The sequence below is a fragment of the Astyanax mexicanus genome, chromosome 14, assembly GCF_023375975.1.
Source record: "Astyanax mexicanus isolate ESR-SI-001 chromosome 14, AstMex3_surface, whole genome shotgun sequence".
Classification (NCBI taxonomy): Eukaryota; Metazoa; Chordata; class Actinopteri; order Characiformes; family Acestrorhamphidae; genus Astyanax; species Astyanax mexicanus.
The window spans coordinates 4,121,613-4,149,171 of NC_064421.1; the positions used below are offsets into that span (position 1 = coordinate 4,121,613).

General features: G+C 40.8%; 1 protein-coding gene across 2 annotated transcripts in view; it reads left to right on the forward strand.

The window, feature by feature from the left end:
• Positions 1-26,889, forward strand: part of syne3 (spectrin repeat containing, nuclear envelope family member 3) — a 50,364-nt gene extending 23,475 nt beyond the window's left edge. Inside the window, exons 8-18 of one of the 2 annotated variants that reach the window (XM_022673287.2) lie at positions 139-313; positions 1,509-1,691; positions 3,400-3,543; positions 5,916-6,050; positions 6,504-6,665; positions 10,720-10,892; positions 13,537-14,203; positions 15,515-15,673; positions 17,644-17,811; positions 19,479-19,520; positions 25,813-26,889. In XM_022673287.2, coding sequence (XP_022529008.2) covers positions 139-313; positions 1,509-1,691; positions 3,400-3,543; positions 5,916-6,050; positions 6,504-6,665; positions 10,720-10,892; positions 13,537-14,203; positions 15,515-15,673; positions 17,644-17,811; positions 19,479-19,520; positions 25,813-26,004 — 2,200 coding nt within the window. In that variant the 3' untranslated portion in view covers positions 26,005-26,889. The remainder of the gene's footprint in view (positions 1-138; positions 314-1,508; positions 1,692-3,399; positions 3,544-5,915; positions 6,051-6,503; positions 6,666-10,719; positions 10,893-13,536; positions 14,204-15,514; positions 15,674-17,643; positions 17,812-19,478; positions 19,521-25,812) is intronic. The other variant, XM_049463325.1, reaches the window with a different exon arrangement.
• The last annotated feature ends 670 nt before the right edge of the window (positions 26,890-27,559 follow it).

Genomic DNA, 27,559 nt, shown 5'->3' on the forward strand with positions numbered 1-27,559 from the left:
CAAGGATATTAATCATGATTACAATATATTACAGAATGTTGTAGTTTATTAATGGCTCATTTGTACAGAGAAGAAAAATGAGAATTTATTGTATCTATTGACACTAGTTTGTGTGTGTTTTTTTTTTTTTGTGTGCAGTGTGAAGGGGCGATCGTCTCGGTTGTCGTCGGAGAGTGAGACGGCTCTGAGGCAGGTTCTGCAGGATCCTCTGCACGGGTTCAGTCAGTGGAGTCAGGCCGTGTCTCAGGTGCTGGAGGCGTCGGCTGAAGTGACGGAGTTCTCCCACATCGCTCTGCTGGTGCAGAACATCGAGGTAAAGCCCCCAGAGCACCGCCGGAGTTCTGCTCTTCATTCAGACAGAGGAGAAGCTGAGCTTAGATACTGTGTTTCCCTTGTGTTCCCCTGTGTTGCTCTGTGTTGCCTTGTCTCGCTCTGCCTTGCCCTGTGTTGCTTTGTGATACTCTATGATTCCCTGTGATGCTCTGTTTCCCTTTGTTTCCCTGTGTTGCTCTGTCTTGCTCTATTTGGCTCTGTTTGGCTCTCTGTTGCCCTATGATGCACTGTGTTGCCCTGCGATTCTCTGTGTTGCACTGTCTTGCCCTGTGTTGCCCTGTGATGCTCTGTCTTGCCCTGTCTCACTCTATGTTGCCCTGGCTTGTTCTGTGTTGCCCTGTCTCGCTCCCTGTTGCTCTGTGTTGCCCTGTGATGCTCTGTGATGCTCTGTAATGCCCTGTGTTCCCTTTGTTTCCCTGTGTTGCTCTGAGTTGCTCCGTCATACTCTGACTTGCCGGTGTTGCCCTGTGTGGCCCTGTGATGCCCTTTTTTGCCCTGTGCAGCCCTTTGTTGCTTTATCTTGCCCTGTCTCGCACTGTGTTGCCCTGTGATGCCTTGTGCTGCTCTGTCCTGCCCTGTGTTTCCCTTTGTTGCCCTGTGTTCCCCTTTGTTCCCTTTTTTTTTCATGTGTTGCCCAGTGTTTCCCTTGGTTCCCCTGTATTGCCCTGTCTTGCTCTGCGTTGCTCTGTTTCCCTGTTTCCCTTTGTTTCCCTGTGTTGCATTGTGATGCTCTGTGTTGCCCTGTGTTGCTCTATGTTTCCTTGTGTTGCCCTCTGTTTCCCTGTTGTCCTGTCTTGCTCTGTGTTGCCCTGTCTTGTCCTGTGTTTCCTTGTCTTGTCTTGTGCTCTGTGATGCCCTGTGTTGCTCTATTTTCCCCTGTGTTGCCCTGTGATACCCTGTGTTGTTTTGTCTTTCTCCTTTTTGCTCCGTGTTGCCATGTGATGCCCTGTCTTGCCCTGTGTTGCGTTTCTGATGATGTTTGGTGGTTTAAAAGGTTCAGGATGTTCTCTGTAAGACTGTGAGGTGTTGTCTCTAACCTGAGCTGATCTGGGGTTTAAATATTACTGCTCTGGTAAAACCGATACGCTGAAATATTAATCGCTGTGTTAAAACTGCTTCTTCTTCTAATGACTGTGTTTATGAAGCTGTGCTGCTCTGTGTCTCTGGCTGTGTAGAAGCTGCTGAAGCACAGTGTGCAGCTGCAGGAGAGGCTGAGTCCTCTGCAGATGAAGGCGGAGCTGTTGACGGATGTGTTCGGTCAGGAGAAAGCCTGCAGTCTGCTGGAGGAGCTCAGCGCTGATATGAAGAAGAGGGAGCTGCTCCATAACCAGCTTCTGCAGAGGAAGAACCGCCTACAGGTCAGAACCAAACACTTCATCCAGCCTGTAGCTGAGCTACCAGCTGCACCGGTCCGACTGCTGTGCCAAGTGTAAAGTTTGGTAGAGGGGGGATAATGTGCATGGTTGTTTTTCAGGAGTTGAGCTCTTCCTCTTAGTTTCAGTGAAAGTGAAACTTATTGTTTCAGTATACGAAGAGATTTTGAACAATTTCATCCTTCCAAATTTCCAGGAACAGTTTGGAGACGCTCCCTTACAGTTACAACACGATTGCTGTAAAGCAAGCTCCATAAAGACAGGGCTGAGCTTTGTGAGTTTAGTATGGAAGCACTTGACTGGCCTGCACAGAGTCCTGACCTCAAGCTGATAGAGAACACCTATGGAATGAATTAATTAGAAAGGAGACTTTGAACAAGACCTTCTCATCCAACATCAGTGTCTGACCTCACAAATGCGCTTCTGAAAGAATTATTAAACATTTATTCCCATAAACACACTACTAAACCTTGTGGAAAGCTTTCCCAGAAGTGTTAAAGCTGTTGTAAAGGTGGAAAGGGTGGGCACAGATTATGGTAAACCCTATGGATCAAGAATAGGATGTCAATAAAGTTTAAAACACCACTGTGATCGGGAGATCGCTGGTTCGAATCCTGGTCATGCAGCTTGCCATCAGCTGCCGGAGCCCCGAGAGAGCAAAATTGTCCTTGCTCTCTCTGGGTGGGTACAGTGGATGGCGCACTTTCACCTCATCACTCCTAGGGTGATGTCGATCAACACGAGGTGTCTGTGGGCTGATGTATCAGAACCGAGTCGCCGCCCTATCCGGACGGGTTTATTTTCTCAGAGGTGCATCTGAAAAAAAATAATTCATGCTTCTACTCAGTGATAAAACTCCTGCATCCGAACTGCAATTGAAAAAACAGGAGAACCAATAAATTTTTTAGGCTTTCTCTGTCACATGACATCAGTAGTGTTCAGTAGCTCCTCCATTTCCAAAAATAGTGCAAATAGCTATTTTATTAAACGTAAGGAAACGAAACTCAGAGATGTGCATCAGGACGGGACTAAAATTACCGGAGGAGCATGGAGTTCAGAGAAAAACAGTAGGTAATTCAGCTTGTAATTTTCTCAGAGGATGACTAATAAAAAAAAAAACACGTACATGATCGTTCTGGACAGGAATAAAATCACAGAGGATAAAAAAACCCCATAAAAGTTAAAGAAAGAAAATTACCACAGAATCCCATGGGAAACTAATCCTGTCCGGATAGGGCTATACAAGTATAAGCTATTTACATTTAATTGATGATCAGTTCAAACTGACATTTATAACCTTTTTGTTCTTCATCTTTTCTTTTGATCTTTGATCTTGTTGGGTTTGTTCCCAATTTCTACATTTTTTTCTAAATGTGTATTCTCTCATTATTCTGCATATATCCTTATTTATCAGCTATATTATCCTCCTAACTGCAGAGCTGCAGAGCTGAATAATCAGACGTTAGACGGCTACTGCTCTGGTTGATTGACTGATCTTGCCTGCAGCCCTGCAGTTACCTCCGTGCTTTCTCACCAAACCTGATTTTTATGGAAATTTCTGTTTATTGTTTGTCTCAGTCAGCGCATCCGCCTTCTCTAAACTCTAATCATCGCATGTAAATGAAGATTTTTCAGACAGTTGAAGGACTTTTATGTCTCTTCCTCCTCCTCCTCCTTCTTCTCTTCTTTTCAGGGCCTGATCTCAAGGACGAAGGACTTCGGCGATGCCTACGACTCCATCCAGAAGAGGCTGATCTCAATAAAGGAGCGCTTTCTCGCAGCCGGAGGGCTCCAGCCCGACATCCTGGCCAAGAAGAGCCAGGCTGACCAGCTGAAGGTGAGTGCGCCCGGCCCCGGCGAGGGCTCCAGCAGTCCGCCGACTCAGAGCTGTTCTCATAAATGTTGCAGCTTTGATAAATTCTTTAGATTTGGTCTTTATTGGAGCACAAAAGCAGCAGGTGGAGTTTACAGCTCCAGGCTGAGTCCGCTGCGGGCGAGCGTACGTTTGATTAAAGCGTAACTCTGAGCGAGAGAGAGGAGAAGCGTATGTCAGGAATGACACTGATGAGCGTTACGTCAGGCCGGACCGCAGGGGGTTCTGTATGATCCTATGATCCAGGTTTCTCATGCAGGAGCGAAGAACTGGAGTGAAGAGTGCGTTTCACACACTCAAACTGCAGGAGTACTACTTTTAGTACTTTAATTTTACATTAAGAATATACAGCTCTGTAAAAAATTAAGAGAGTACTTCAGTTTCTGAATCAGTTTCTCTGATTTTGCTATTTATAGGTATGTTTTTGAGTAAAATGAACATTGTTGTTTTATTCTGTACACTACAGGCATTTCTCTCAATTTCCAAATACAAATATTGTCATTTAGAGCATTTATTGGCTTTCAGACCTCAAATAATGCAAAAGAAAACAAGTTCATATTCATAAAGAGTTTTAAGAGTTCAGAAATCAATATTTGGTGGAATAACCCTGGTTTTAAATTCCATTTTTTATGCATCTTGGCGTCATGTTCTCCTCCACCAGTCTTACACACTGCTTTTGGATAACTTTATTTTTGGTACCACTTTAAAATAAGACTACATTTATAAAGAAACATTTATGAATGGTTATTAATTAGGCTGCAAATACTTTAAAACTCATTAATAAGCAGTTAATAAATAAATAAAAACATGGATAGAAATGACTACAGTAAGTTAAAAAAATGTCAAAGTAGTGATTCTACACTAATTTCTACTGTCAAACCTTTAGATCTTTCTGGATACTGATATTTCTTTGTGTTTTCCATCAATCTGCATTAAGCTTGTGATAGTAATAAATTTGTCAGTATCAGTCACAACTCTTTACTATAAATTAAATTAATCATTCTGATTAAAATAATAAGAAAACTGAACCATGGATCACTGTTGCCTTTTTAATTGATGTGTTGTAACTGCTTATCAATGGTTTTAAGGCATTTGCAACCTAATCAATAATACTTAATAATCTAGTTTATAAACCATTTATAAACCATTTATAAGGGAAGTCTTATTTTAAAGTGGTACCTTATTGTTTTACTCCTGGTGTAAAAATTCAAGCAGTTCAGTTTGGTGGTTTGATGGCTTGTGATCATCCATCTTCCTCTTGATTATATTCCAGAGATTTTTAATTTGCTAAAATCAAAGAAACTCATCATTTTAAGTGCTCTCTTATTTTTTCACAGAGCGGTTTGAGGTAAGGAACACTATTGAACTATATATTGCTATAATAATTAGTAATGGAGTTAGAAATAGAATATTTACGCAGCTTGTAATGATTTTTTGGGAGTTTCAGATGATTTTGATAATTAAACATGCTGTTTCTGAAAAATTAACATAATAGGAGGTTAACTACAATTTCAATTCCTGAAGACGATAAAAAGTAGAAAGCATCCTGAGCACCTGCATTACCGTCTGGTTTGGGAACTGCAACACCTCAGACCGCAAGACAGGAGCATACAGGATACAAGATACAGGAGCATCCGAGCCTCCACTACTAGACTCTGGAACAGCTTCATCCACCAGGCAGTCAGACTCCTCAACACCCAGAGACAGAGCTGAACCTCACCCCACCCACCACTCACACAAAACTGAACTGAACCCCCAACAACCCCCCCCCCCTTTACACACACAGAGACTGAACTTCACCCCCCCACACACACACACACACCCACTTAGCACACAGAGGCTGACATGACTTTATTTGCTGCACTCTTAAAGACTATAAACTCTACCTCAGTAACTGCTGTGATTATATATGTTCTATATGTTCAGTATGTTACACATCTCTGCACCTTATCCCCACTAAACACTCTATTATACCGTATCGGTACTGCACTGTCCTGTCTTTAAATTGTCTCGTCCTTTGTATTTATTGTATTTATTGTTATTTAGTGTTATAATTTTATAATTTTATGTTGCACTGTCGTCACTCCTGCACTTTATGTTGTCTATTGCTTGTTGTTCCATGTTGCACCATGGTAATTTCATCACACTGTGTACCTGTACTCAGATGTAATGACAATAAAAGCCTCTTGACTCTTGACTTGAAGTGTTCTAAATCACAAAGAATTAGTAAAAATGACCTATTTGAACCAAGATATACTGGAATAGCACATGAACGTGATTCTCAATGCTGAGTCTTGAATATGAGGGGTTAACGCTGTATTTTCTTCTATCCTCAGGTGATTAAGAGAGACCTGGAGGACAGCGAGGCTCACATCACAGCTCTGGAGATGCTGGTCTCGTCCAGCCCCACCAACCGGACCAGGTTCGAGCGGCTGTACGCGGACTGGAAGCTCCTGTATAAAGCAGTGCGGGTAAGCGGGCTCTGCTGCTGCTGCTGCTGCTGCAGGTTCTTGGAAGTCCTGATGAAGTAAAGTTTCGTCTCCTTAATGAATAAAGATGTGAAATATTTCACGGAGTGAATTTATACCCTCTAACTAGCCACTTCAAAATGCCAGGCTTCAAGTAATTCTGACTCAGTTCTCAAGATCTGTAGAAGCGGCGAAGATTGCCCCCCTGGTTTCCTTATCTCCTGCTGTGCTTTGATGATGATGATGATGATGTTGAAGACCTTGATCAAACTGTGGTTATTTTAGTTTTAATGCAGTGTTTTGGCCCGAGGAGCTCTTTATTTATTGAACAAAGTGATCTCCGTCCTATAGCAGCCCTGCATCTCAGACGTGGCATTGTTTTCTGGAAGATCGTGTGTGTGTAATGTGTATATATGTGTGTGTGTGTGTGTGTGTGTGTGTGTGTTTGTTTATCAGGGCAAGGTAAATGAAAGCGAGGAGAATATTTCTCAGCACGAGAGTTTTCATGACAGTATGCTTAATATGGAGAAATGGCTGATGATCATGAGGCAGAAGCTGGAGTCGTTCCGAGGGTCCAGCGGAGAATGGAGCGTGGAGAACCGGCAGCACGAAGCAGAGGTAACGCACACACACACACACACACACACACTATATGTACACACACTCATATATAAAGCATCATATTTATTAAGCTACAGATGCAGAAGTTACGTTAGTCTTTTTAAGTGCCTGTAATAAAGCCCTAAATGTGATATTAAATAATTTTTTTTCATTTTCTCAGTCAGCTTTATGAGGTAGAGTCTCCTGGAATTTCAGGCTTTCAGTTAACAGCTGTGCTGAACTCATCAAGAGTTAATTACTTGAATTTCTTGTCTCTTAATAAAGTGTTTCAGTTGTGTAAAGTTGAAAGTGAAGAGGTTGAGTTGGTATTGGGAATTGGCGATATGGCCCTAAAATAATATCATGATATTTCATGTTATTTTTTTAGCGATACTAGCGGTGGGTGATATAACAAAACACTATATATATATATATATATACTGCACCAAAATTAGAATTAAATTTTATTATTGCATACGATATTATATATGCTACACCCCTAACTGAGATATAAAAAAATACAATAATTCATATATATATATATATATATATATATATATCAGATTTGTAACAGAATCAGTCAATGATCCAAAATGTCATGATACTGATAATGATACACTCCAAATACTATAATATCTTAATATCTCCATATATCCAGGATTAAAGTAAAATAAATGATAGTGGACAGATATAATCTGTCTCTAGTAAATATATCTACTGGGAAATGAGAACAGTGTGAATTTTTCTTTTGCTAAAAACAAGTAGTTCCCTGATGTGATCATTAGGGGTGGGTGATATTGAGTACTATATTTCAGGGTCTACAATACGGTATAATACGATATGGCGCATCCCTAGTTGGTATACAGTGAATAGCTCTATTTGAGTAATGTTCTAATCCAGATTATGAGAAGCAAGAGGGAAAAAAATTACTTTAAAAGAAATAAAGGTCAGTGAAGCTGAAAAGAAGAATTTCAACAACTTTGAGACCATCAAAACATTATAATGATGAAACTGGCACTCATCAGGACTGCTCCAGTAAAGGAAGAGCAAGACCTTCCTCTGTTGCACAGGATAATTTCATTATCAGAGTTATCAGCCTCAGAAACCGCAAGTTAACAGCTCCCCAGATAAGAGCATCTAAATGCTTCTTCACAGAGTATTATTATTTTTTTTTTACATGTTTAAGTTACTACATGATTCAATATGTGTTCCTTCATAATCTGAATTACTTCACTGTTTGTTTACTGTGTTGGAAAAAAGTAAAATATAAAAAGACTGAAGAATTGAGAAGCTGTATTGTATATTATATGGAATGTTTTTTGGTCTAATTTATATGGAGAATCACTGTATTAATCTAATCTAATCTTACCTTAACCTTAATCTCAGTGACCAAAATAAATAGACTTTTTGCTCCTCTTCCTCTATACACACACACACACACACACACTTTTTTACACTGTAATCCTAATGGACCAAATCCGATCTTGCTCTCTGAATATAAGCAGCCTTCTCACACAGATGTCAGGAGCTAAAATTCTGCCGGCAAATCCCAGATCTTCCTCCTGCCGTATCCTCATCCTCATGAATTATACTGTACAAAGAACATACTGGAGTTCTGTAGTGGCTTTTCCCACTGTTTCCTCACACTTTAGCTCTGTTATAGTTGTGCACTTTTTCATCAGCTTGTTTGAAAATAAAAAAAAGTTAAACAAACTTTAATATCAGATATATACAACCTAAATAAATATAAAAAGACACATTTTTAAATCTGATTTTGTTCATTATGAGGAAAAAAAACTATGTCAAATAGTCTATGCCCTTTGTGAAAAAGTGTTTGCCCCTAATACATCACACTTTTTTGGAAAGCTGAGTTGAATTTCACTACTAACCACAACCAGGCCTGATTACTGCCAGACCTGTAGAACCAAGAAATCACTTAAATAAAATCCGTCGGACAACATGAAGCAGATAAAAGACCTCAAAATCAACACGTTAAACTGTGATCTGAAGAAACTCAGAAACAACAGAAGAGAAAACAAAGTTATTGATTATCTATAAGTCTGAAAAAGGTTACAAAGTAATTTCTAAAGCTTTGGGACTCCAGAGAACCACAGTGAGATCAATAATCCACAAATGTAGAAAACATGGAACAGTGGTGAACCTTCCCAGGAGTGGCCGCCCAATCAAAATTACCCCAAGAGTGCAGCAACCACTCATCTAAGAGGTCAGAAAAGTCCCCACAACAACATCCAAAGAACTGTAGGCCTTATTTGTCTTAGTGAAGGTCAGCGTTCATGTAGGTTTGGATGTTTTTCTTCCTTAAAATGAATTCATTTTAAAACTGAAATTAATGTTTACTTGCGTTTTATTTAAACTGAAACAATTAGGAGTGAAAAACGTGCAAAAAAATAAGATCACTTTTTCATGCCACTGTAAATATATACCCTTTCGTACTTTTATTTAAGTTACATTTAATTTATTGTTTAGTAACTGTCCTAAATCATCCAGAATGCCGTCGCTGGTGTTTTAAAACAATAGCAGGTGGCTGTATAGAGCTGTAGCAGCGCTGAGTGTTTATCAGTCAGGAATAGAGAGCAGGATTAGTGCTGATCTCAATGAACAGAGCTCTGCTCTCTAAAAGCATCTTAATGAGTTAAGAACATCTTAACTCAGAGAGAGAGAGAGAGAGAGAGAGAGAGAGAGACAGAGACAGAGCGAGAGAGCGAGAGAGAGAGCGAGGCAGAGAGACAGAGCGAGAAAGAGAGGGAGAGAAAGAGCGAGAGAGAGCGTGAGGGAGAGAGAGCGAAAGAGAGGCAGACAGACAGAGAGCGAGAGGGAGAGAGAGCGAGAGGGAGAGAGAGCGAGAGGGAGAGAGAGCGAGAGGGAGAGAGAGCGAGAGGGAGAGAGAGCGAGAGGGAGAGAGAGCGAGAGGGAGAGAGAGCGAGAGGGAGAGAGAGCGAGAGGGAGAGTGAGCGAGAGGGAGAGTGAGTGAGAGAGAGAGACAGAGAGCAAGAGAGTGAGAGAGACACAGAGAGAGAGAGAGCGAGGCAGAGAGACAGATCGAGAAAGAGAGGGAGAGAAAGAGCGAGAGAGAGCGTGAGGGAGAGAGAAAGCGAGCGAGACAGAGAGAGAGAGAGCGAAAGAGAGGCAGACAGACAGAGAGCGAGATAGAGAGGCCGAGAGAAAGAGTGTGAGCGAGACAGAGAGAGAGGCCGAGAGGGAGAGGGAGAGAGAAAGAGCGAGCGAGAGAGAGAGACAGAGAGCGAGAGAGACCAAGAGAGAGAGACAGAGAGGGAGAGACATGTTAGTGCTCTGAGATGTTTTTTGGGAAACCCAGTTAGTTCTGTGTACTGAAAATAGGATTAGCTCTGATATATAGTTCAGTGGGTGAGGTTTTTATTATTATTTGAAGGCCTCTGTCTTTTTTCCACATTATTATTTCGGAAAATACAGAACCAGTCAAAAGTTTGGACATACCTCGTCTCTCATTCAGTGTCTTTCTTTCTTTAATTTATTTTCTACATTGTAGATTAATATTTAAGACATGAAACAATTAAAGAAGGCGTATAGAATTACGTAGTAAACAGTAAAAAAAAAAAAAAAAAAAAATATATATATATATATATATATATATATATATATATATATATATTCTGGTTTGTTTAACAAAATTATTATTATTATTTTTGAAGAATAATCTTGTGCATGTGTTCCTGTTCCTGAGTGTAATGTGTGTTTTTAGGACAGTCTGATGTAACAGTCTAAACAAGAAAAAAACAAGTGCTGTTTCTAACAATCCTTCCTACCTACTTTTGTAGATAATCCTTTATTTAAAAAAAATAAAATCTTAAGCCCTCAGGGGGTCCTGGGGTAATTTTCTCTTTTAAGGGGGGTCCTCTGTGATTTTATTCCCGTCTGGAATGAAAATGTGTTACTTAGAGGAATCTAAAGTATAAAACATATTCTGGTTTGTTTTACCCATAAACTCAATATTAAATTTACAATGTAAAAAAATCATAAAAAGAAAGAAAATGAGAATGAGAGAAATGAAAGTTGTGTGTTTCTCCTGCAGAGGGCGCTGGGGGAGTTTCCTGATAAGGAGCTGCAGCTGCACGAGACAGAAGGTCAGGGTCAGGCTGTTCTGGCTAAAACCTCTGAGGAGGGAAAAGTTCACATTCAGAGAGACCTGAAGCGTCTCCGCGAGTCCTGGATGTCCCTCCACTCGCTCAGTCTCAACCTCTACAGGTCAGACTCTTCACATGCTGTGATTTTATCTTTCTCTCCTTCCAGCACTTCCAACATTTCTCCCAAATTCCAAATACAATATTGTCATTTAGAGCATTTATTTGCAGAGATAAAGGGAGGAGGTTTGCTTTTTTCTGAAGATATAACCGCAGAGGACTTGAGAAAAGCAAACCTCGCCCATGAGGATGTGTATAATCGATCCCTTTGGAATACACGGTAGAGGTTAGATCGGGCCCAAAAAATCCAACCCCGCCCAGCCCAAGCCCGACCCGTCCTGCCCCGCCCCGCCCCGCACCATAAACTGTCGTTATGAGCCCGAGCCCGTCCCGACCCGCCCCATAAACTGGCTGTTTTCGGGCTGTTTGAATGAGCGAAATATGATCAGAATTATGTTAAATAACACTGAAACATAGAAGCATAGAACTATTATTTAATTAAAATGATTTTTAAGAACAGCTAAACACAGTGCTGCAAGTCAAACGCATAGGAGTTCACGTGCGAGAGAGAGAGAGAGAGAGACAGAGAGACACACAGAGAGAGACACACGGAGAGAGACACACAGAGAGGGAGAGATTTGCGTGTTCTGGTGTGAGCTACTCACAGGTAAAGGTTCTCTTTTTTCTCCTGGTGCTCATATTCTAGTCCCATACATAATTTTGCAGCTCCCTCAGTGTTTTCTGTCGTATTTTGCGGCTAGCGTGAGCGCTTACAACTAACACCGCGGACCGCGAGGTGCCGCCGCGCTTGTGCCGAATCCGACTCCCTGCTGATCCGACTCCCACTTCGCGGACAGAATCGGCACAACACCCCCCGCTGTACAACTGCGGGAGTGAAATCATCGCTTCTAAATAAATTAGTTTAGTTTCACTTTCAGTTTTCGTTATTTTATTTAAAAATAAAAATCTAAATAAAAAACAGATGCCTACATCTCAGACTATTTTCTGGAGCCCGAACCCGACCCGGCCCGAGGAATGTGGTAGGAAATCTCGGCCCGAACGGGTCGGGCCTCGGGTCAGGTCGGGTTCGGGCAGAGAATCTAAGCTCTAATACACGGAGCAGTGAATACGTGGGACACCCGCTAGGAAAAAGATGCAAGCCATCAAACCAAGCTGAACCAGGCGTAAAGCATCAGGAGTAAAAGCATAAAGTTATCCAAAAGCAGTGTGTAAGACTGGTGGAGGAGAACATGATGCCAAGATGCATGAAAAAAACTGTGATTAAAAACAGGGTTACTCCACCAAATATTGATTTCTGAACTCTTAAAACTTTATGAATATGAACTTGAATAAATAGAGCAAATAAATGCTCTAAATGAAAATATTTTTATTTGTAATTTGGGAGAAATGTTGTCTGTAGTTTATAGAATAAAACAACAATGTTTATTTTACTCAAACATAAACCTATAAATAGCAAAATCAGAGAAACTGAAGTGCCTTTAAACTGAGTGCTCTCTTCATTTATTTCCGGAGCTGTATATACCTATACAGTGTTTTCACCCTTGTTTTAAACGTCAGGACCCTCAGAATTTGTTAATGGTGTAAAAATAGGCATGTATTTGCATAGGGAACTCTGTGCTCCTATTACTTGCATTTTAAGCATGTTGGACTCATCAACTAAAAGCTAAAAGCTTTATTTCAGAATACTGAAATAAATAAATAAATACTATTTGATAAAAAAATCATGTCAATATTTGCAATACCTTCAGGGTTCATAACGGTCATGAAAAACCTGGAAAAGTCATGGAATCTGAAAATAGCAATTTCCAGGCCTGGATAAGTTTTGGAAAATTAAAAAGGCTCAGAAAGTTTTGGAAAAGTCATTAAAAATTGCTCTACAAATCTTTGTGTTTCAGTTTTATTGATGAAGAAAATCTATTTTGAGCAAACAAATATGTCATCTCAGAGTTAATTTAGTAATTTAAGCCTCTACACAATGGAGCTCTCAGGATTAGATACATGTTGTATTATTAAAGATTGCGAAATTTTGTCAACATTTTATCTGATTAAATTTTAGACCTATTTTTGATTTTATTGTCCATATCTGCACTGATGTTTTAAAAATTGTATGGTCATGAAAATTTACCTTAAAGTCATGGAAAATCATGGAAATTTATTGGTTAAAACGTGTATGAACTAGAGATATGGCCCAAAAAAAAAAAAAAAAATCAGATTTTCGATTTAAATTGATTTTTTTCCTCTACTTAAATCTCCTAAAAGTCGCTAGAAGTCGCTAAATGACGTCATCGCTAATTTGCATAATACGTGTTTTTGAAGCTGTAAAGGATTAACATTGTGAGAGAAAAAAAACTGAGTAAAAAACACCCTAAATATGTTAGAAATGATACAAATGAACTCCAACAAATGAACAACTTCTGTTGTTTTTTAAATAGGCAGTCACGTCTAAAAATAACTTTATTTTTACGTAAATTACATAAATCAGTTTTTTGCTGTGTTGTTAAGTGTTATTATAAGAGCAGTTTTTTTTTAGCTTTCTTAAGTTTTCTTTATTTTCAAACCTATTATAGACAAATTGTTGAATAGCTTGCGGGAGGGAGGGAGAGAGGGTCCTTAACTGTAAATTTGAATTAATCAATAAAATCGATTAATCGCCCAGCTTTAGTATGAACCCTGTACTTTGTTTCCAGGCTTCTGAATGAACACGGTGTCTCAGGGGGGCGGGACTCTTCCTCATTCACACACCAAGCCTTCAGTGAGGGGGATGGGTTCCTGGGGCTGGACCAAAGACGAGTGCTGACAGAAGGAGATGGCTCTCTTAGGGGCAGCTCGTCCTCCAGCAGAGCCAGAGCAGATGGTCATCCAGCCCAGGAGCTCGGCCACTGGCCGTATGAAGACTCCGGACTGGGCAGAGGGTCCGAGTTCGGGGCTGCTGGGAGATTTGTGACGGGTTATGATGGTAGAGATCAGAGATCAGGTGATGGGCAGTTCAGCCCTGGCATCAAAATCCGTTCAGAGCTGGGCGTGAAGGTGGATGAGGTGGACTCGGGGTGTGTGGGTGGAGGTTTTGGAGGTCTGGAGCAGAAGGGGTTAAAAGGAGGAGGAGGAGGATCTCGGAGTGGAGGCCGGACGAGAGAATGGGTTGAGGAACACTCGTCTGGGGTCCAGGACGTGGATGGACAGTTTGGTCTTCGCATAAACAAGGCTCAGTATTCAGGTGATGATCAAACTGCAGGAGCTGGAATCATCAGACCCTTCCAAACCTCCGATTCTGGCGAATTCCGGCAGAGACAGCCGTCTCCATACAAACCTCCTACTACAGGAAGTGCAGCTCACGGATCAGCGGACGTCACTGAGGTCAGCAAAGTTCACTCTCTCCAACACTTTAACAATAAACCATGTAAAACAATGTAACCACATCAGATAAGGGATAAGACAACAGCCATACTCACTGTACATCAGCTCATTATACAGCGCTGGATACAAATTAAGAGACCATTGTTGTTTTATTCTATAAACTATAGACAAAGTTTCTCCCAAATTCCAAATAAAAAATATTCATATTTCAGTTTTAAGAGTTCAGAAATCAATATTTGGTGGAATAACCCTGGTTGGTTTTTAATCACAGTTTTCATGCATCTTTTCATCGTGTTCTCCCTCCACCAGTCTTACACACTGCTTTTGGATAACTTTATGCTGCTTTACTCCTGGTGCAAAAATTCAAGCAGTTCAGTTTGGTGGTTTGATGGCTTGTGATCATCCATCTTCCTCTTGATTATATTCCAGAGGTTTTCAATTTGGTAAAATCAAAGAAACTCATATTTTATATGTGGTCTCTTGTTTTTTTCCAGAGCTGTATATATTAGTACATCTCAAAGAATTTGATAAAAATCAGTAATTGAGTTAAAATATGTGAAACTCATATAGTATATAGATGTATTAAACACAGAATGATCTATTTTAAGCATTTATTTATTTTATTGATGATTATTGATTATGGTTTACAGCCAATGAAAAAAACAAAAATCAGTGTCTCAGAAAATTAGAATATTATAATACAAGACCTTTTGGTACTTTTGGCAGTGTGCCAAGTCCTGCTGGAAAATGAAATCCGCATCTCTATAAAAGTTGTCAGTAGCAGAGGGAAGCATGAAGTGCTGTAAGATTTTGTGGGAAAACAAAACTGCACTGACTTTAGACTTGATAATAAAACACAGTGGATCAACACCAGCAGATGACAGACATGTCTCTCCAAACCATCACTGATTGGTGGAAACTTCACACTAGACCTCGAGCAGTTTGGACTGTGTGTCTCTCCACTCTTCCTCCAGACTCTGCTCCCTTATTTTACTTTAAATGAAATGTAAAATGTACTGATGATCAGTGATGGCTTGGAGAGACATGTCTGTCATCTGCTGGTGTTGATCCACTGTGTTTTATTATCAAGTCTAAAGTCAGTGCAGTTTTGTTTTCCCACAAAATCTTACAGCACTTAATATCTTACAGAGCTTCTCTCTGCTACTGACAACTTTTATGGAGATGCTGATTTCATTTTCCAGCAGGATTTGGCACACTGCCCACAGTACTGCCAAAAGTACCAACTGGTCTTAAATAATGTTCTAATATTTGTTTGTACTGAATTTCACTGTTATATGTTGTATGTTTCAGAAGATCTCGGGGTTTAGAGAGCGTGGTGGGGACTGGCAGGCTCTGAGGCGAGAGTTCGAGGCCTGGCTGCGTAAGGAAAACGACACGCTCTCGTCCATCTCCAACAACCAGAGAGTCTGGAGCTCCAAAGAGCTGAAGAAGAGGCAGAACGTACTGAAGGTCAGGCCTGTTTATGTCCTCACTTTCCCTCTGTGTTCTGTTTGATGAAACTTTTATGTTCGCTTCTGAGAGTTTAGTGTTTTGATGTCCTATTCACTTGGTGTTGTGTGTGTTTGTGTGTGTGTGAGAGCTGTGGGGTTCTGTGTGGTGTAGCAAGTGCAGGAGCTCAGTGGGAGGGTGTTGGAGGAGGTTTTGGAGGAGGTGTTGGAGGGTTTATATGGGTTTATATGAGAGTTATGAGGTTGTGAAAGTGCCGTGAGCGCTGCACCGCTGCGTCTGATAGGCTGATAGTCGTGGCTCGTCTGTTACCTCGGGCTCTGAAGAACACAGAGCTCAGGAACTCCAGGCTTCCTGCCAGAGGAGCCGAGGAGCTGCTGGCGGAGGACGGGATCGGCTGTGTTTGGTCACAGTTTGAGAGCGTGATTTGGGGAAAAGTGAGTTCGCCGTTTCCATAGGGTGTCTGTATTTCATAAAAGAGAAATATTTAGACGTGTTTGTTTGTTGGAGAGGTCTGTGGAAGTTCTACGCCTTGAATAATATTCATAAAGAAGAACTGGTGTTGATGTAAACATGTTTTTCTTAATCTCTTAATAAGAAATTCAGCCATTAATATTACGTGTATTCTTTTCTTGGGCATTAATTAAGTAAAAAAGGGAAAAGTTTAAGTTACTAGGCCTGTCAGAGTAGTGGCAGTGTCATTATTGACTTATCAGGTATCGTCTAATATACAGTAGAAATAAAAAAAAAATTGGACACACCTCTTCTTCTCATTTAATGTGTTTTGTCTTTCTTTTTATTATTTTTTGTTTTTTTTTACCTTGTAAATTTAATATTGAAAACTGTATTAAAGCTGTTAAACAAACCAAAATACAGCTCGATCTGGACGGGATTTGTTTCTCAGGGGGTTCTGGGGTAATTTTCTTTCTTTAACTTTTATGGGGTTTTTTTTATCCTCTGTGATTTTATTCCCGTCCAGAACTATCTTGTACGTGTTTTTCTCAGACGTCCTCTGAGATAAAAAACTACAGGCTGAATTATCTACTGTTTTTTGCTGAACTCCGTGGTCCTCCGGTAATTTTAGTCCCATCCGGATCCACATCTCTGAGTTTCGTCTATTAATAGCTATTAATACACTTTGGGAGCACGTTTCCACGGAGATCCACGTTAAAAACACAACAGCATAGGCGCCGAGTGGTCCAGCAGTCTAAAACGTTGCCACTATGAGCGGGAGGTTGCAGGTTTGAACCCCAGCTCATGCAGCTTTGCCATCAAGCTGCCGGCGCTCAGAGGGAGCAAAATTGGCCCTGCTGCCTCCGGGTGGGTAGATGGCGCTCTCTCCACACATCACTACAGGGTGATGTCTGCAGCACAGGGCGTCTGTGAGCTGATGTATCGGAACCGAGTCGCTGTGCTTTCCTCCAAGGGCGCTGGCTGCTCGGTAATGCTGCATCAGCAGCAGCTCGAAAAGAAGCGGTGGCTGACTTCACATGTATCGGAGGAGGCATGTGCTAGTCTTCACCCTCCTGGTGTGTTGGGGCATTACTAGTGATAGGGGGAGTCCTTATGAGTGGGTTGTGTAATTGGCCGTGTAAATTGGGGAGAAAATGGGGAAAAATTAGAAATAAAATTATAAAAAAAAAATAACACAACAGCGAGTGGAAATGGAGGAGCTACTGAACGCGATGTCATGTGACCGAGAAAACCTAAAAAAAAAAAAAAAAAAAAAAAAAAAAAAATCACTGCTCCTCCTGTTTTTTTTTTTTTTTCCAATTACAGTTGATCACTGATTAGAAGTGTGATATATTTTTCACAGACGTCCCGCTAAGAAACTACGCTTAATCCTTTTCCTGTCTTTAATATTAATGTACAATGTAGAAAATCAATAAAATAAAGAGATAAAGCATAAAAAACATTACATGAGAAGGTGTATCTGTACTTTTCACTCATTCTATGTGTGTGTTTTGCTGCAGGGCTTGCGGGCGGAGGTGTCCACAGGTCAGGTTCTGTTCCAGCAGCTGATGGACTGGTGGAAGGCGGATGCTGGGGTGGAGGATAAGGAGGAGCTGAGGTACAGATGGATGCTCTACAAATCCAAACTGAAGGAAGCAGAAGACCTGAAAGCTCCGCTCAAACGCAAGGTACTGAGAACTACAACCAGCAGAGGGAGCTAAAACACCACTATTGAGTACAAGTCCAGTTTATATACAGTATCAGCTAAAAGTTTGGACACACCTTCTTATTCCATTTTTATGTTTTAGTTCTTTATTTAATACATTTTCTACATTGTAGATTAATATTAAACACATGAAAACAATTCATTTACACATATTGATCTCCTGATCTAAACCTGATGAACTGAGACTGAGGTGATTTGAGGTGATTTAATTGGGATGAGCTGGAGCCTCACAGCAAAGTGAAGGAAAAGCAGCAACTATTGTTCAGCACCTCCAGGAACTCCTTTAAGAAACTAGGAAAGGCATAGGGTGGCTTCCTTTACATCCCTGAACATCAGTCATTAACAGATGCTGTAAATACTGTACTGTATCTCTTACAACACTAGACTAATTTATTATAGATTAATATACATTTATTCGCCTTAAAATCAAAAAAAGGATTTATTTAAGGGAGAGAGAGACCAAAATCCTGCAAATCAAATGTCAGATTACCGTTTCAGAAACATAAATTAAATCACTGATAAAATCTGATAGAAATCCCTTTCTCCTCATTAATAAAGCTCAGTTACTAAACATTACCAGAATCAAAGTTTTTGCCCAATGTTGCGCAAATCTGAATTTTTCATAGCTGTGTGAACGTGACAAATCCGATTTTTTAAAATCAGATTTGAGTCACTTTCATATGTGCTCCTAAATCGGATCATGGATGGATGGATGGATGCTTTATTGATCCCCGAGGGGAAATGCTTTTACGCATTAGCATTAGCTCTATGTGCTTCTCTCTCGTACCCATCACACATCTCTTTGTGCAGCTGTGCAGCTATAGCCGCAAAAAAAAACAGCAAAAGCAAACCACCTGGTCTTTTTCACCTCCTGGACCTGAGCATGAACTTCAGAGCAGCTGTTTCCTGTTTCTCCACTCCAGCAAAAGATGCTCCACATATGAGCTGCTAACTCATCCATTTCCCTTTATAAAGCTACGAGTCTCTCCTCTCTCTAATATGAGGGTTTTTATTGTTGGTGAAGAAGGAGACGTTTATAAACTGGGTATCAATGTGAGGCACATGTGAGACAATTTAGGGACAGATTCATCCACATTACACACAGATACAGATCACTTACATTTACAGTGAATGTGAACCGTCAAGATCTGAATCTGAGCAAAAAATCTGATTTGAGCAACAAGCTTGTAATGTGAACGTAGCCTTAATTGAAAAGTTACTTTATTTTAGTAATTTAGTTCAGAATGTGAAACTTATATATTATATAGATGTATTAAACACAGAGTGGTCTATTTTAAGCGTTTATTTATTTTATTGTTGATGATTATGGCTTACAGCCAATGAAAACCCACAAATCTGAGTGTCTCAGAAAATTAGAATATTATATAAGACCATTACTTTGACCTTTTGGGCAGTGTGCAAAGTCCTACTGGAAAATGAAATCTGCATCTCCATAAAAGTTGTCAGCAGATAGAATGGTTGTATTACTAACAATATCATTATATTTTGTAAAAAATTAAACATTACAGAAAAGGTTTGATAAATATATATTTGAATGTGCTGATTATTCCCAACCACAAGAGGGCGCACTTACTGCACTGTCTGATCCAGAGCTCTGCTTTATTCCAGACTGAAGGAGTCCAGCAGGAGGAGCTCGTTCGCTCTAGAAAGGTAAGGGTTTATTTAAAATTATATATTTATAATTAACTGTGAAAAAAATATTAAAGCAGAAAACAGTACTTACCTGTTAAGTTTCTGCAAAGAAACAATGTTTTTATATTTTATATTTTGTCATATTACAACCACAAACACAAATATATTTCATTGGAATTTAATGTGAAAGACCAACACAAAGTGGTATACAATTGTGAAGTGGTAAGAAAATTATGCATGACTCAAAATATTTTTTACAAATAAAAAACTAAAAGTATGAGGCAGCGAATTGCATTCAGAAGTTGCCTGATGATGCTAAAGACATAAAAGTGTCCACTGATCAGAGATGCAGCCAGGAGGCCCATGGTGACTGGACGAAATGCAGAGATCCACAGCTCAGGTGTATGACAAAATATGGAGAAGTTCAAGGGGTATGAATACATTTGCAAGCCACTGTAAGTGCTTATATAAGTACGTATATACAGTCTTTGGTAAATACATTATATGTAGTAGTGTAAGTGAATAGTCATGGAGTGGGAAGTAAGAAGGAGAATAGAATGAATTGAGGTTGCTGGTGTTTGATGGTGTTTAATAGTGTTTAATGGTGTTTAATTGTGTTTATCGATCGTCAGATCAGCGATATAGAATAGAATGAATGGAGGTTGCTGGTGTTTGATGGTGTTTAATAGTGTTTAATGGTGTTTAATTGTGTTTATCGATGGACAGATCAGCGATATAGAATAGAATGAATGGAGGTTGCTGGTGTTTGATGGTGTTTAATGGTGTTTAATAGTGTTTAATAGTGTTTAATGGTGTTTGATGGTGTTTATCGATGGTCAGATCAGCGATATAGAATAGAATGAATGGAGGTTGCTGGTGTTTGATGGTGTTTAATGGTGTTTAATAGTGTTTAATAGTGTTTAATGGTGTTTAATGGTGTTTATCGATGGTCAGATCAGCAATATAGAATAGAATGAATGGAGGTTGATGGTGTTTGATGGTGTTTATCGATGGACAGATCAGCGATATAGAATAGAATGAATGGAGATTGATAGTGTTTGATGGTGTTTGATGGTGTTTAATGGTGTTTAATAGTGTTTAATGGTGTTTAATGGTGTTTATCAATGGTCAGATCAGCGATATAGAATAGAATGAATGGAGGTTGCTGGTGTTTGATGGTGTTTAATGGTGTTTATCGATGGACAGATCAGCAATATAGAATAGCAATATTTGCATAGTGTAACAAAATTAGTTTAATTTAGCAGCTCAATTGGAAGATTACACATAAACAACTATCACTACTGCTCTCTCTATCTCTATCTCTCTCCCTCTCTCTCATATCTCTCTCTCTCTCTCTCATATTTCTCTCCTCTGTCTTTCATCTCTCTCTCTCTCATCTCTCATCTCTCATATTTCTCTCCTCTGTCTTTCATCTCTCTCTCTCTTTCTTTCTCTGTCTCTCTCTGTCTCATGTCTCTCTCTGTCTCATATTTTTCTCTGTCTCTCTCATAGATATGCCTCATGCAGAGATGGATGGATGGATGGATGGATGGATGGATGGAAAAATGCATAGATAGATAGATAGATAGATAGATAGATAGATAGATAGATAGATAGATAGATAGATAGAAGAATGCATGGATAGATAGATTGAAAAATAGATACGTGGATGGATGGATGGATGGATGGATGGATGGATGAATATTGATGTGGTGCACTGTGTCAGTTGGCTGAGTGTAATGATTGTAATTATAAAGAGAACAGCAGCAGATTAAGAACGTAAGAGATTTCCTTTCTCTCTCTCTCTCTCTCTCTCCCCCACACACTCTCATTCTGAAACCCTCGTGCTCATAGGCGTTAGGGGGTGCAGGCAGGTGTGGGTGGTGTTCACGTCCACCAATCAAGCGGAATATGGAGCCGGAGCTCCATCAATGAGCGCTTTCTTCATACACCCTGCCTGTGCTCAGGCCTGACGCTGTAATTTGGATTAGACTGTGTGGATTCATTTTGCTCTGATCCATGAGTCATGTGGAAAAGTGACTCAGTCGCAGGCTGTTATTTATATTTATTTATTATATGTTTTTAAAGCAATATATGTATTAGGGTTAGTGTGAAATGTGGATTTATGGTGCAAATTAATAACTGTATAAGCATGGATGATATGGTTCCATTCCTGTATATTCTGTAGAAATCAAGACCAGTTTGTTCACCATGTTGTTAAATTGCAACCAGAGTCTGTGTAGTTAAGAGTAGGCGGAGTCAGCTAGCCCTGCCCTCTTCTCGAAGCCCAAGAGTCTCAGACTGCCTTCATTGAATTTATAGTGCAGCCTGAATCCCCAGAAGCAGAGCATTTTTTTTCATGAATTCGTGGTTATTCCTGTATTCCAGACTCTGTTTACTCTGTTTATTATTACGCATTACAGTGAAAATTTGATTGCATTCAGTAACAAGACCATTAATAATAGGGATGTAACAATACAGAACATTCACGGTTTTGTTCACACCTCGGTATAAACCCCACAGTTTGGTACGTTTTCGGTACGTTTGGTGAAAAATAAAGAGGCTGGGCATTCTGTATAGCCTCACCTTTATTAACTTCATAATCAACTGCTTAAACTACAATTTACAAAGCATATAATTGGATGCATTAAAGTTATTTTTTAGAAATATCAGCATTAGCTGGTTAAATCAAAGAAAGAGATAAAGAAAGACGACGCAAGTGAGGGAGAGAGAGGAAGAGAGAGGGCGCAAAGTGAAAGAGAAAGACAGGCGGCACAAGTGAAAGAGCAAGGGAGAGAGAGACAGGTGCTGCGAGTGAGTTAGAGAGAGAAAGGGCAAAAATGAGTGAGCAAGAGAGACAGACGGTGCGAGTGAGGGTAAAGAGCGAGACAGACGGCACAAGTAAGGAAGAGAAAGCGAAAGTACGAGCAAGTGAAAGGGAGCAAGCGAGAGAGAGACAGATGGCATAAGTGAATGAGAGAGAGGGAGAGAGAGAGAGTACAAGCGAGTGAAAGAGAATGAGCGAGAAAGAGACAGAGGGTGCAAATAACTGAGAGAGAGACAAGGCCAAGTGAAAGAGAGCAAGCAAGAGAGAGAGATAGACAGACAGTGCGAGTGAGGGAGAGCGCGAGAGAGAGAGACAGACAGCGCGAGTGAGGGAGAGTGAGAGAGAGAGAAAGACAGACAGCGCGAATGACAGCACGTGTGAGAGAGAGAGAGACTGTACGAACTAGCAAACTGTACCGTGACCCCTGTATGGTGACTGTTCTTAAGAATATACGTATTGTTACACCCCTAATTGGTACGGTTTTGCAGTATTGGATGGAAGGTGGTTACTGTGACGTTGCTAGCTGGTTCCTTTGGGATGCTAAGTGGATACTGTGGTGGTGTTTGGTGGTTGCTATGGCCTCTTGTGGTATTGCTAAGTGTTTTTCCATATACATTATTGCAAGGCGAGTTGAGCTACATGTTATACTGCAACCAGCCAGCAGAGGCGCTAGATCTGAGAGATGTGCTCTCATGCTTTCCTTCAGTCCCTGCTGATGATAGAAGGACTCTTGTGTGATTCTGTAGTGGAACACTGGATCAGCACAGAGAGTATACTGGGCTGTAGTGGTCCGTAATGGGAAAACGTGCTCTTTTCCTCGTCAGACACTGAGGTGGTTGTTGAAATTAGAGAGGAGGGTAGTCAAACAAGGTTCAGCAGAACAGCAGAGCCTGTTATTATAAACTGAGAAAGTACAGGAGGTTCTAAAACAAACTGTCCCAAAGTGTCTCCGCTCGATTACGTAAGAGTTCAGCTCTCAAACCTGCTGCAGATTTTAAAGGTTAACCGTTTCCCTGGATACCATGTCCAGACTGGACTTCATTTCTGCTAAATCTGCTAAAAAGGCATTGAACTCAAGGCTATTTTACTTCTTTTAAAACCAAGGGTAATATCTTATTTGTCGCACTATAAGGTGCACTTGAAATAATTTTATTTTCCCAAAAATGCACAGCGTTATACAGGAGTTTTTTTGTTTAGTTCTCCAGCAGCATTAGCATTAGCCGCTAACCTTGCTAAGTGCTAGCTCTTTTTTTGCCGGTCAGAAGTGAGTATTATTGGCCTGTAGCCTGCTGATAACCCATTTAGCACTGCTGGAGCAGCATTAGCATTAGCCACTAACCGCGCTAAGAACTAGGTCTTTTGCAATTTAGGTGAGAAGCCATATAAATTTGAACTAACAAACTGTCCCTTACACTGTGCCAAATTTCTTACTGAACGTTCTAGAAATGCTTCGAAATAACGTAACATAAAACAAACACTAAGGACTAAAAAAATAACACTTTTTTTGGTGGTTACTATGATGTTGACAGCTGTTTACTTTCTTAGGTGTCCTAGGTGGTTACTGTGGTGTTGCTAGGTGGTTGCTATGGCCTCCCTGGTGGTTTCTGTGGGGTTGCTAAGTCCTTGCCAGATACAGTGCTGCCAAGTGATATTTTAGTGGTATTTTAGGCAGATGCCTAATGTTGGTGTTTCATGGTTGCTTAAATGGTTGGTTAATCCTTTAATTTTTCCAAAATCATCAGTGCTACTTATAACCTGGTGTATCAGTCAGGTATTAAGGAGCAGTAAAGCCACTCTGCTGAAGTACAGAGTTATACAGGAGTTTCAGTTTAGTTCTCCAGCACTGAGACTGGAGTAATATTAGCCTGTAACTGCTATTTCCCTGTTTAAAGGTGAGTATTATCAGCCTGTAGCCTGCTGCTAACCCCGGCTAGCACTGCTTGGGCAGCATTAGCATTAGCCGCTAACAGTGTTAAGCACTAGGTCTTTCATCGCTCAGAGGTGAGTGTATAAGACTGTAGTCTGCATGTTTACCATGTTAAAACATGTGGGACGAACTGCTAGCTAATATCATCCTGGCTCACTGGAACACTCAGGGTTCCTCAGTGTAGCGCTGTACTGCTATTGGTTTGCGGCTAATGCTAATGCTTCAGCGTTAGCGATGGAGAAATTCAGGAATCTAAGCTTATTGTAAATAAGTTTTTTAAGTTTTTTTGTAGATTAACATCCAGCACTTGTTTGACTTTGGAAAAAAAAAGCCTTTTTTATTACAGTTGTACTTAGCTTACTTAGCTTAGCTTTACTTAACTTGGTTAGCTACCCCTTACCACCACCACCACCCAGCGGCGAGACCTGCTGAATTAGAAGTTCCTTATAGTCTCTTAAAACAGCCTTATAATCTGGTGCGTCTTATGTCCGGATCAGATTACACAATTTTAGCCCTATTTTGACCCGAAAAAGCGCTTCTGTAGCCATGGTTGTCAGATTCTATGCTCCTCTCCCGCGATGACCTACGAACTCACGCATGGACATGGACGATGATTGGTGGGTGACTAACGTGTAGTGTTGCCAGATCCCTGAGAGCGACACAAACCGAAGATAACTGCTTAATCTGACAGTGAACATCGTGAGGGACAAAAATGTTGTGTAGTCTGAGCTTGGCATTATTGATGAATATAGATCAGAAAATAGATGTTTATTGATAGTGCGCTCTATAATCCGGTGCACCCATAGACTCTATATAGCTGGACAGAGCATCGTCTCTCAAAAGTGAAGCCACCACAGGTCGGGCGCCCCCTGCTGTTCGGTTTCAGAAAGCTGTGTAACTCCACCCATTCCCATAGGTTTCAATGGCAAAACAGACAACTTTCAATCACGTTTTTTTTTTTCAAATATACTGTAATTCTACCTCCATTATTTAAATGTAGCAGCTAGTGTAACCTCTGCTTATATTGTCAATTTTTTTATATCCCCACAGAATTCATTTTTAAGAAGGTTATTCAGCTCTATTCAAAAAAGGTGTGGTTATTGTAAAAGGACTGGTTATGGGCGGGACCAATAACAGAACGTCAGCTCCGCTCTGCAGCCTGTGACCTCGAGGCAGCCCTCAGGGGCGGGGTTATTTAAATGAGTAGAAGCTCTCCACAGTCTTTCTCCCTCCTCTGGTCTCTACTGCGCAGACTCGGGTTTCGGGATCGCCAACATGGCGGAAGATTTTGGCTTCATTTTCATTGAATGAATGGGAACGGCGACACGGCGTCCATCTTTTTTTACAGTCTCTGGGTGCACCTTATAGTGTGAAAAGTACGTTTTTTTTTTCTCTTCTTCTTACTGGATCTCAGTATTAAATGTACAGTATCGTGGTCTCATATCTTGATTCCCATCCTTGAATCAGACAAATTAAGCAAATTCAATGCTTTTACTGTTTTTATGTGTCTCTCACTTACTGTGTGCACGTGTGTCTTTGTGTCGCGTGTGTTACAGGAGAAGACGTGCTGTGGGTTCCTGTACCGCGTGTGCCGCGTGGCTCTCCCTCTGCAGCTCCTGCTGCTGGCTCTGCTGCTGCTGGCCTTCCTGCTGCCCATGATGGACGAGGGCACCAGCTGCTCACTGTCCAACAACTTCGCCCGCTCCTTCAACATCATGCTGCGCTACCACGGCCCTCCGCCCACCTGAACACACACACACACGCTCCTACACACACTCCTACACACACATACACGCTCCTACACACACTCACACACTCCTACACACTCCTACACACAGCTACACACACTCCTACACAGCACACTCCTGAGAAGAAGCTTTTCCCAGACTCCTTCCCACACAGACACTCCCACATACAGACACACGAACCAGGGTAGCTGTGGAATATAATATAATATAGTTATGTAATATAATGAATAATTTTGAGAAGATACAGGAGAAAACAAAAGCCTGAGGAGATACACAGACCACCTCTCGCACTGCGCCCACCACCCAGAGCCACCCGGCGACTTCAGCTGCGCCGTTCACACTTCAGCGGCTGGCTGCAGCTTTTGTGTGTATGTCTGTAAAAGAGAGAGAGAGTGTGTGTGTGTGTGTGTGTGTGTGTGTGTGTGTAAGAGAAAGTGTGTGTGGGTGGTTAGCTCTGACACTCGCAGCCTGTTCCACATGACTCAAGCTTTTCTGCTGGGTTCCTGCGTTTGGAGAAGGCAGTGGAGTGCAGAAGCTCTTAAAGAGACGTCACTCCGCTCTGTTGTACAGTAGTGGCTTGTGTGTGTGTGTGTGTGTTCGCACTTGGCTTAAGTGAGGGACCTGCTTTATTTTTTTCAAACCTGCGAAAATTTTTCAGAAGGCAGTATTTGCTGAAGTCGTATTTTAACCCTTATATTTTAAGAAAAGCTAAAGATTATAAGTTTTATAACACTTTTAGTAAAAATCATGTACGTAATTTCTCTTCACTAAGCCCATCATGATAAAGTAGTCTACAGTTAAAGGGAACATAACGTCGCTGTCCAATGAAATACTTAAACACTTATCTCCATTTTTGTCGACTTTTAGGTTCCTAAATCATTTGAACAGACTAAAGGCCTCACGAATTTCGTGAGCATTGCACAAAGTCAAGCGCGCTTTTGTGAGTTTTAGAGCTGGCATACTTTCTGCGGCTTCGCTTTGCCTGTCTCGTATGCTCCACAACTGCAGGTGGTGCTGTGACATTACTAAAGTTAAGTTTCATGACTACCGGAAAACAATTACCCATCACGCTCTGTCTAGACAAGCTTCGGTATGTTTCTCTCAATGAAAAATCATCTTCGAAAATCTTCGAAATCGTCCATTTTTGTTTTCATGGCATGCCTCTTTTTTAAACGACCAATCACAGGCGTTGTCGCATTGTGTGTTCGGCCATGGAGTTCGTCCAGCTTCCATGTGCACCACACTGCGAACTAAATCCCTGTACGACGTCCGCGGCTGTTCGTTTTTTTCCGCAATTACGTCACATTGTTCGCTGAAGCCATGCGAACGTCGTCTCTGCATGAAGTATGCCGAGGCCTTGACTGTACCTTACACTGTGCCAAAATATCTTGATGAACGAACCAATAGAAACTCTTCAAAATGACTTGAAATAAACTCTTTTTACATTGACTTCCATTGAAAAGTTTTTTTCTCTATCCTGTAAAGTTGCTGTTTTGGAGATACTTGTTTTTTATTGGACAGCGACGATAAGCCCTATCCGGATGGAATTAGTTTC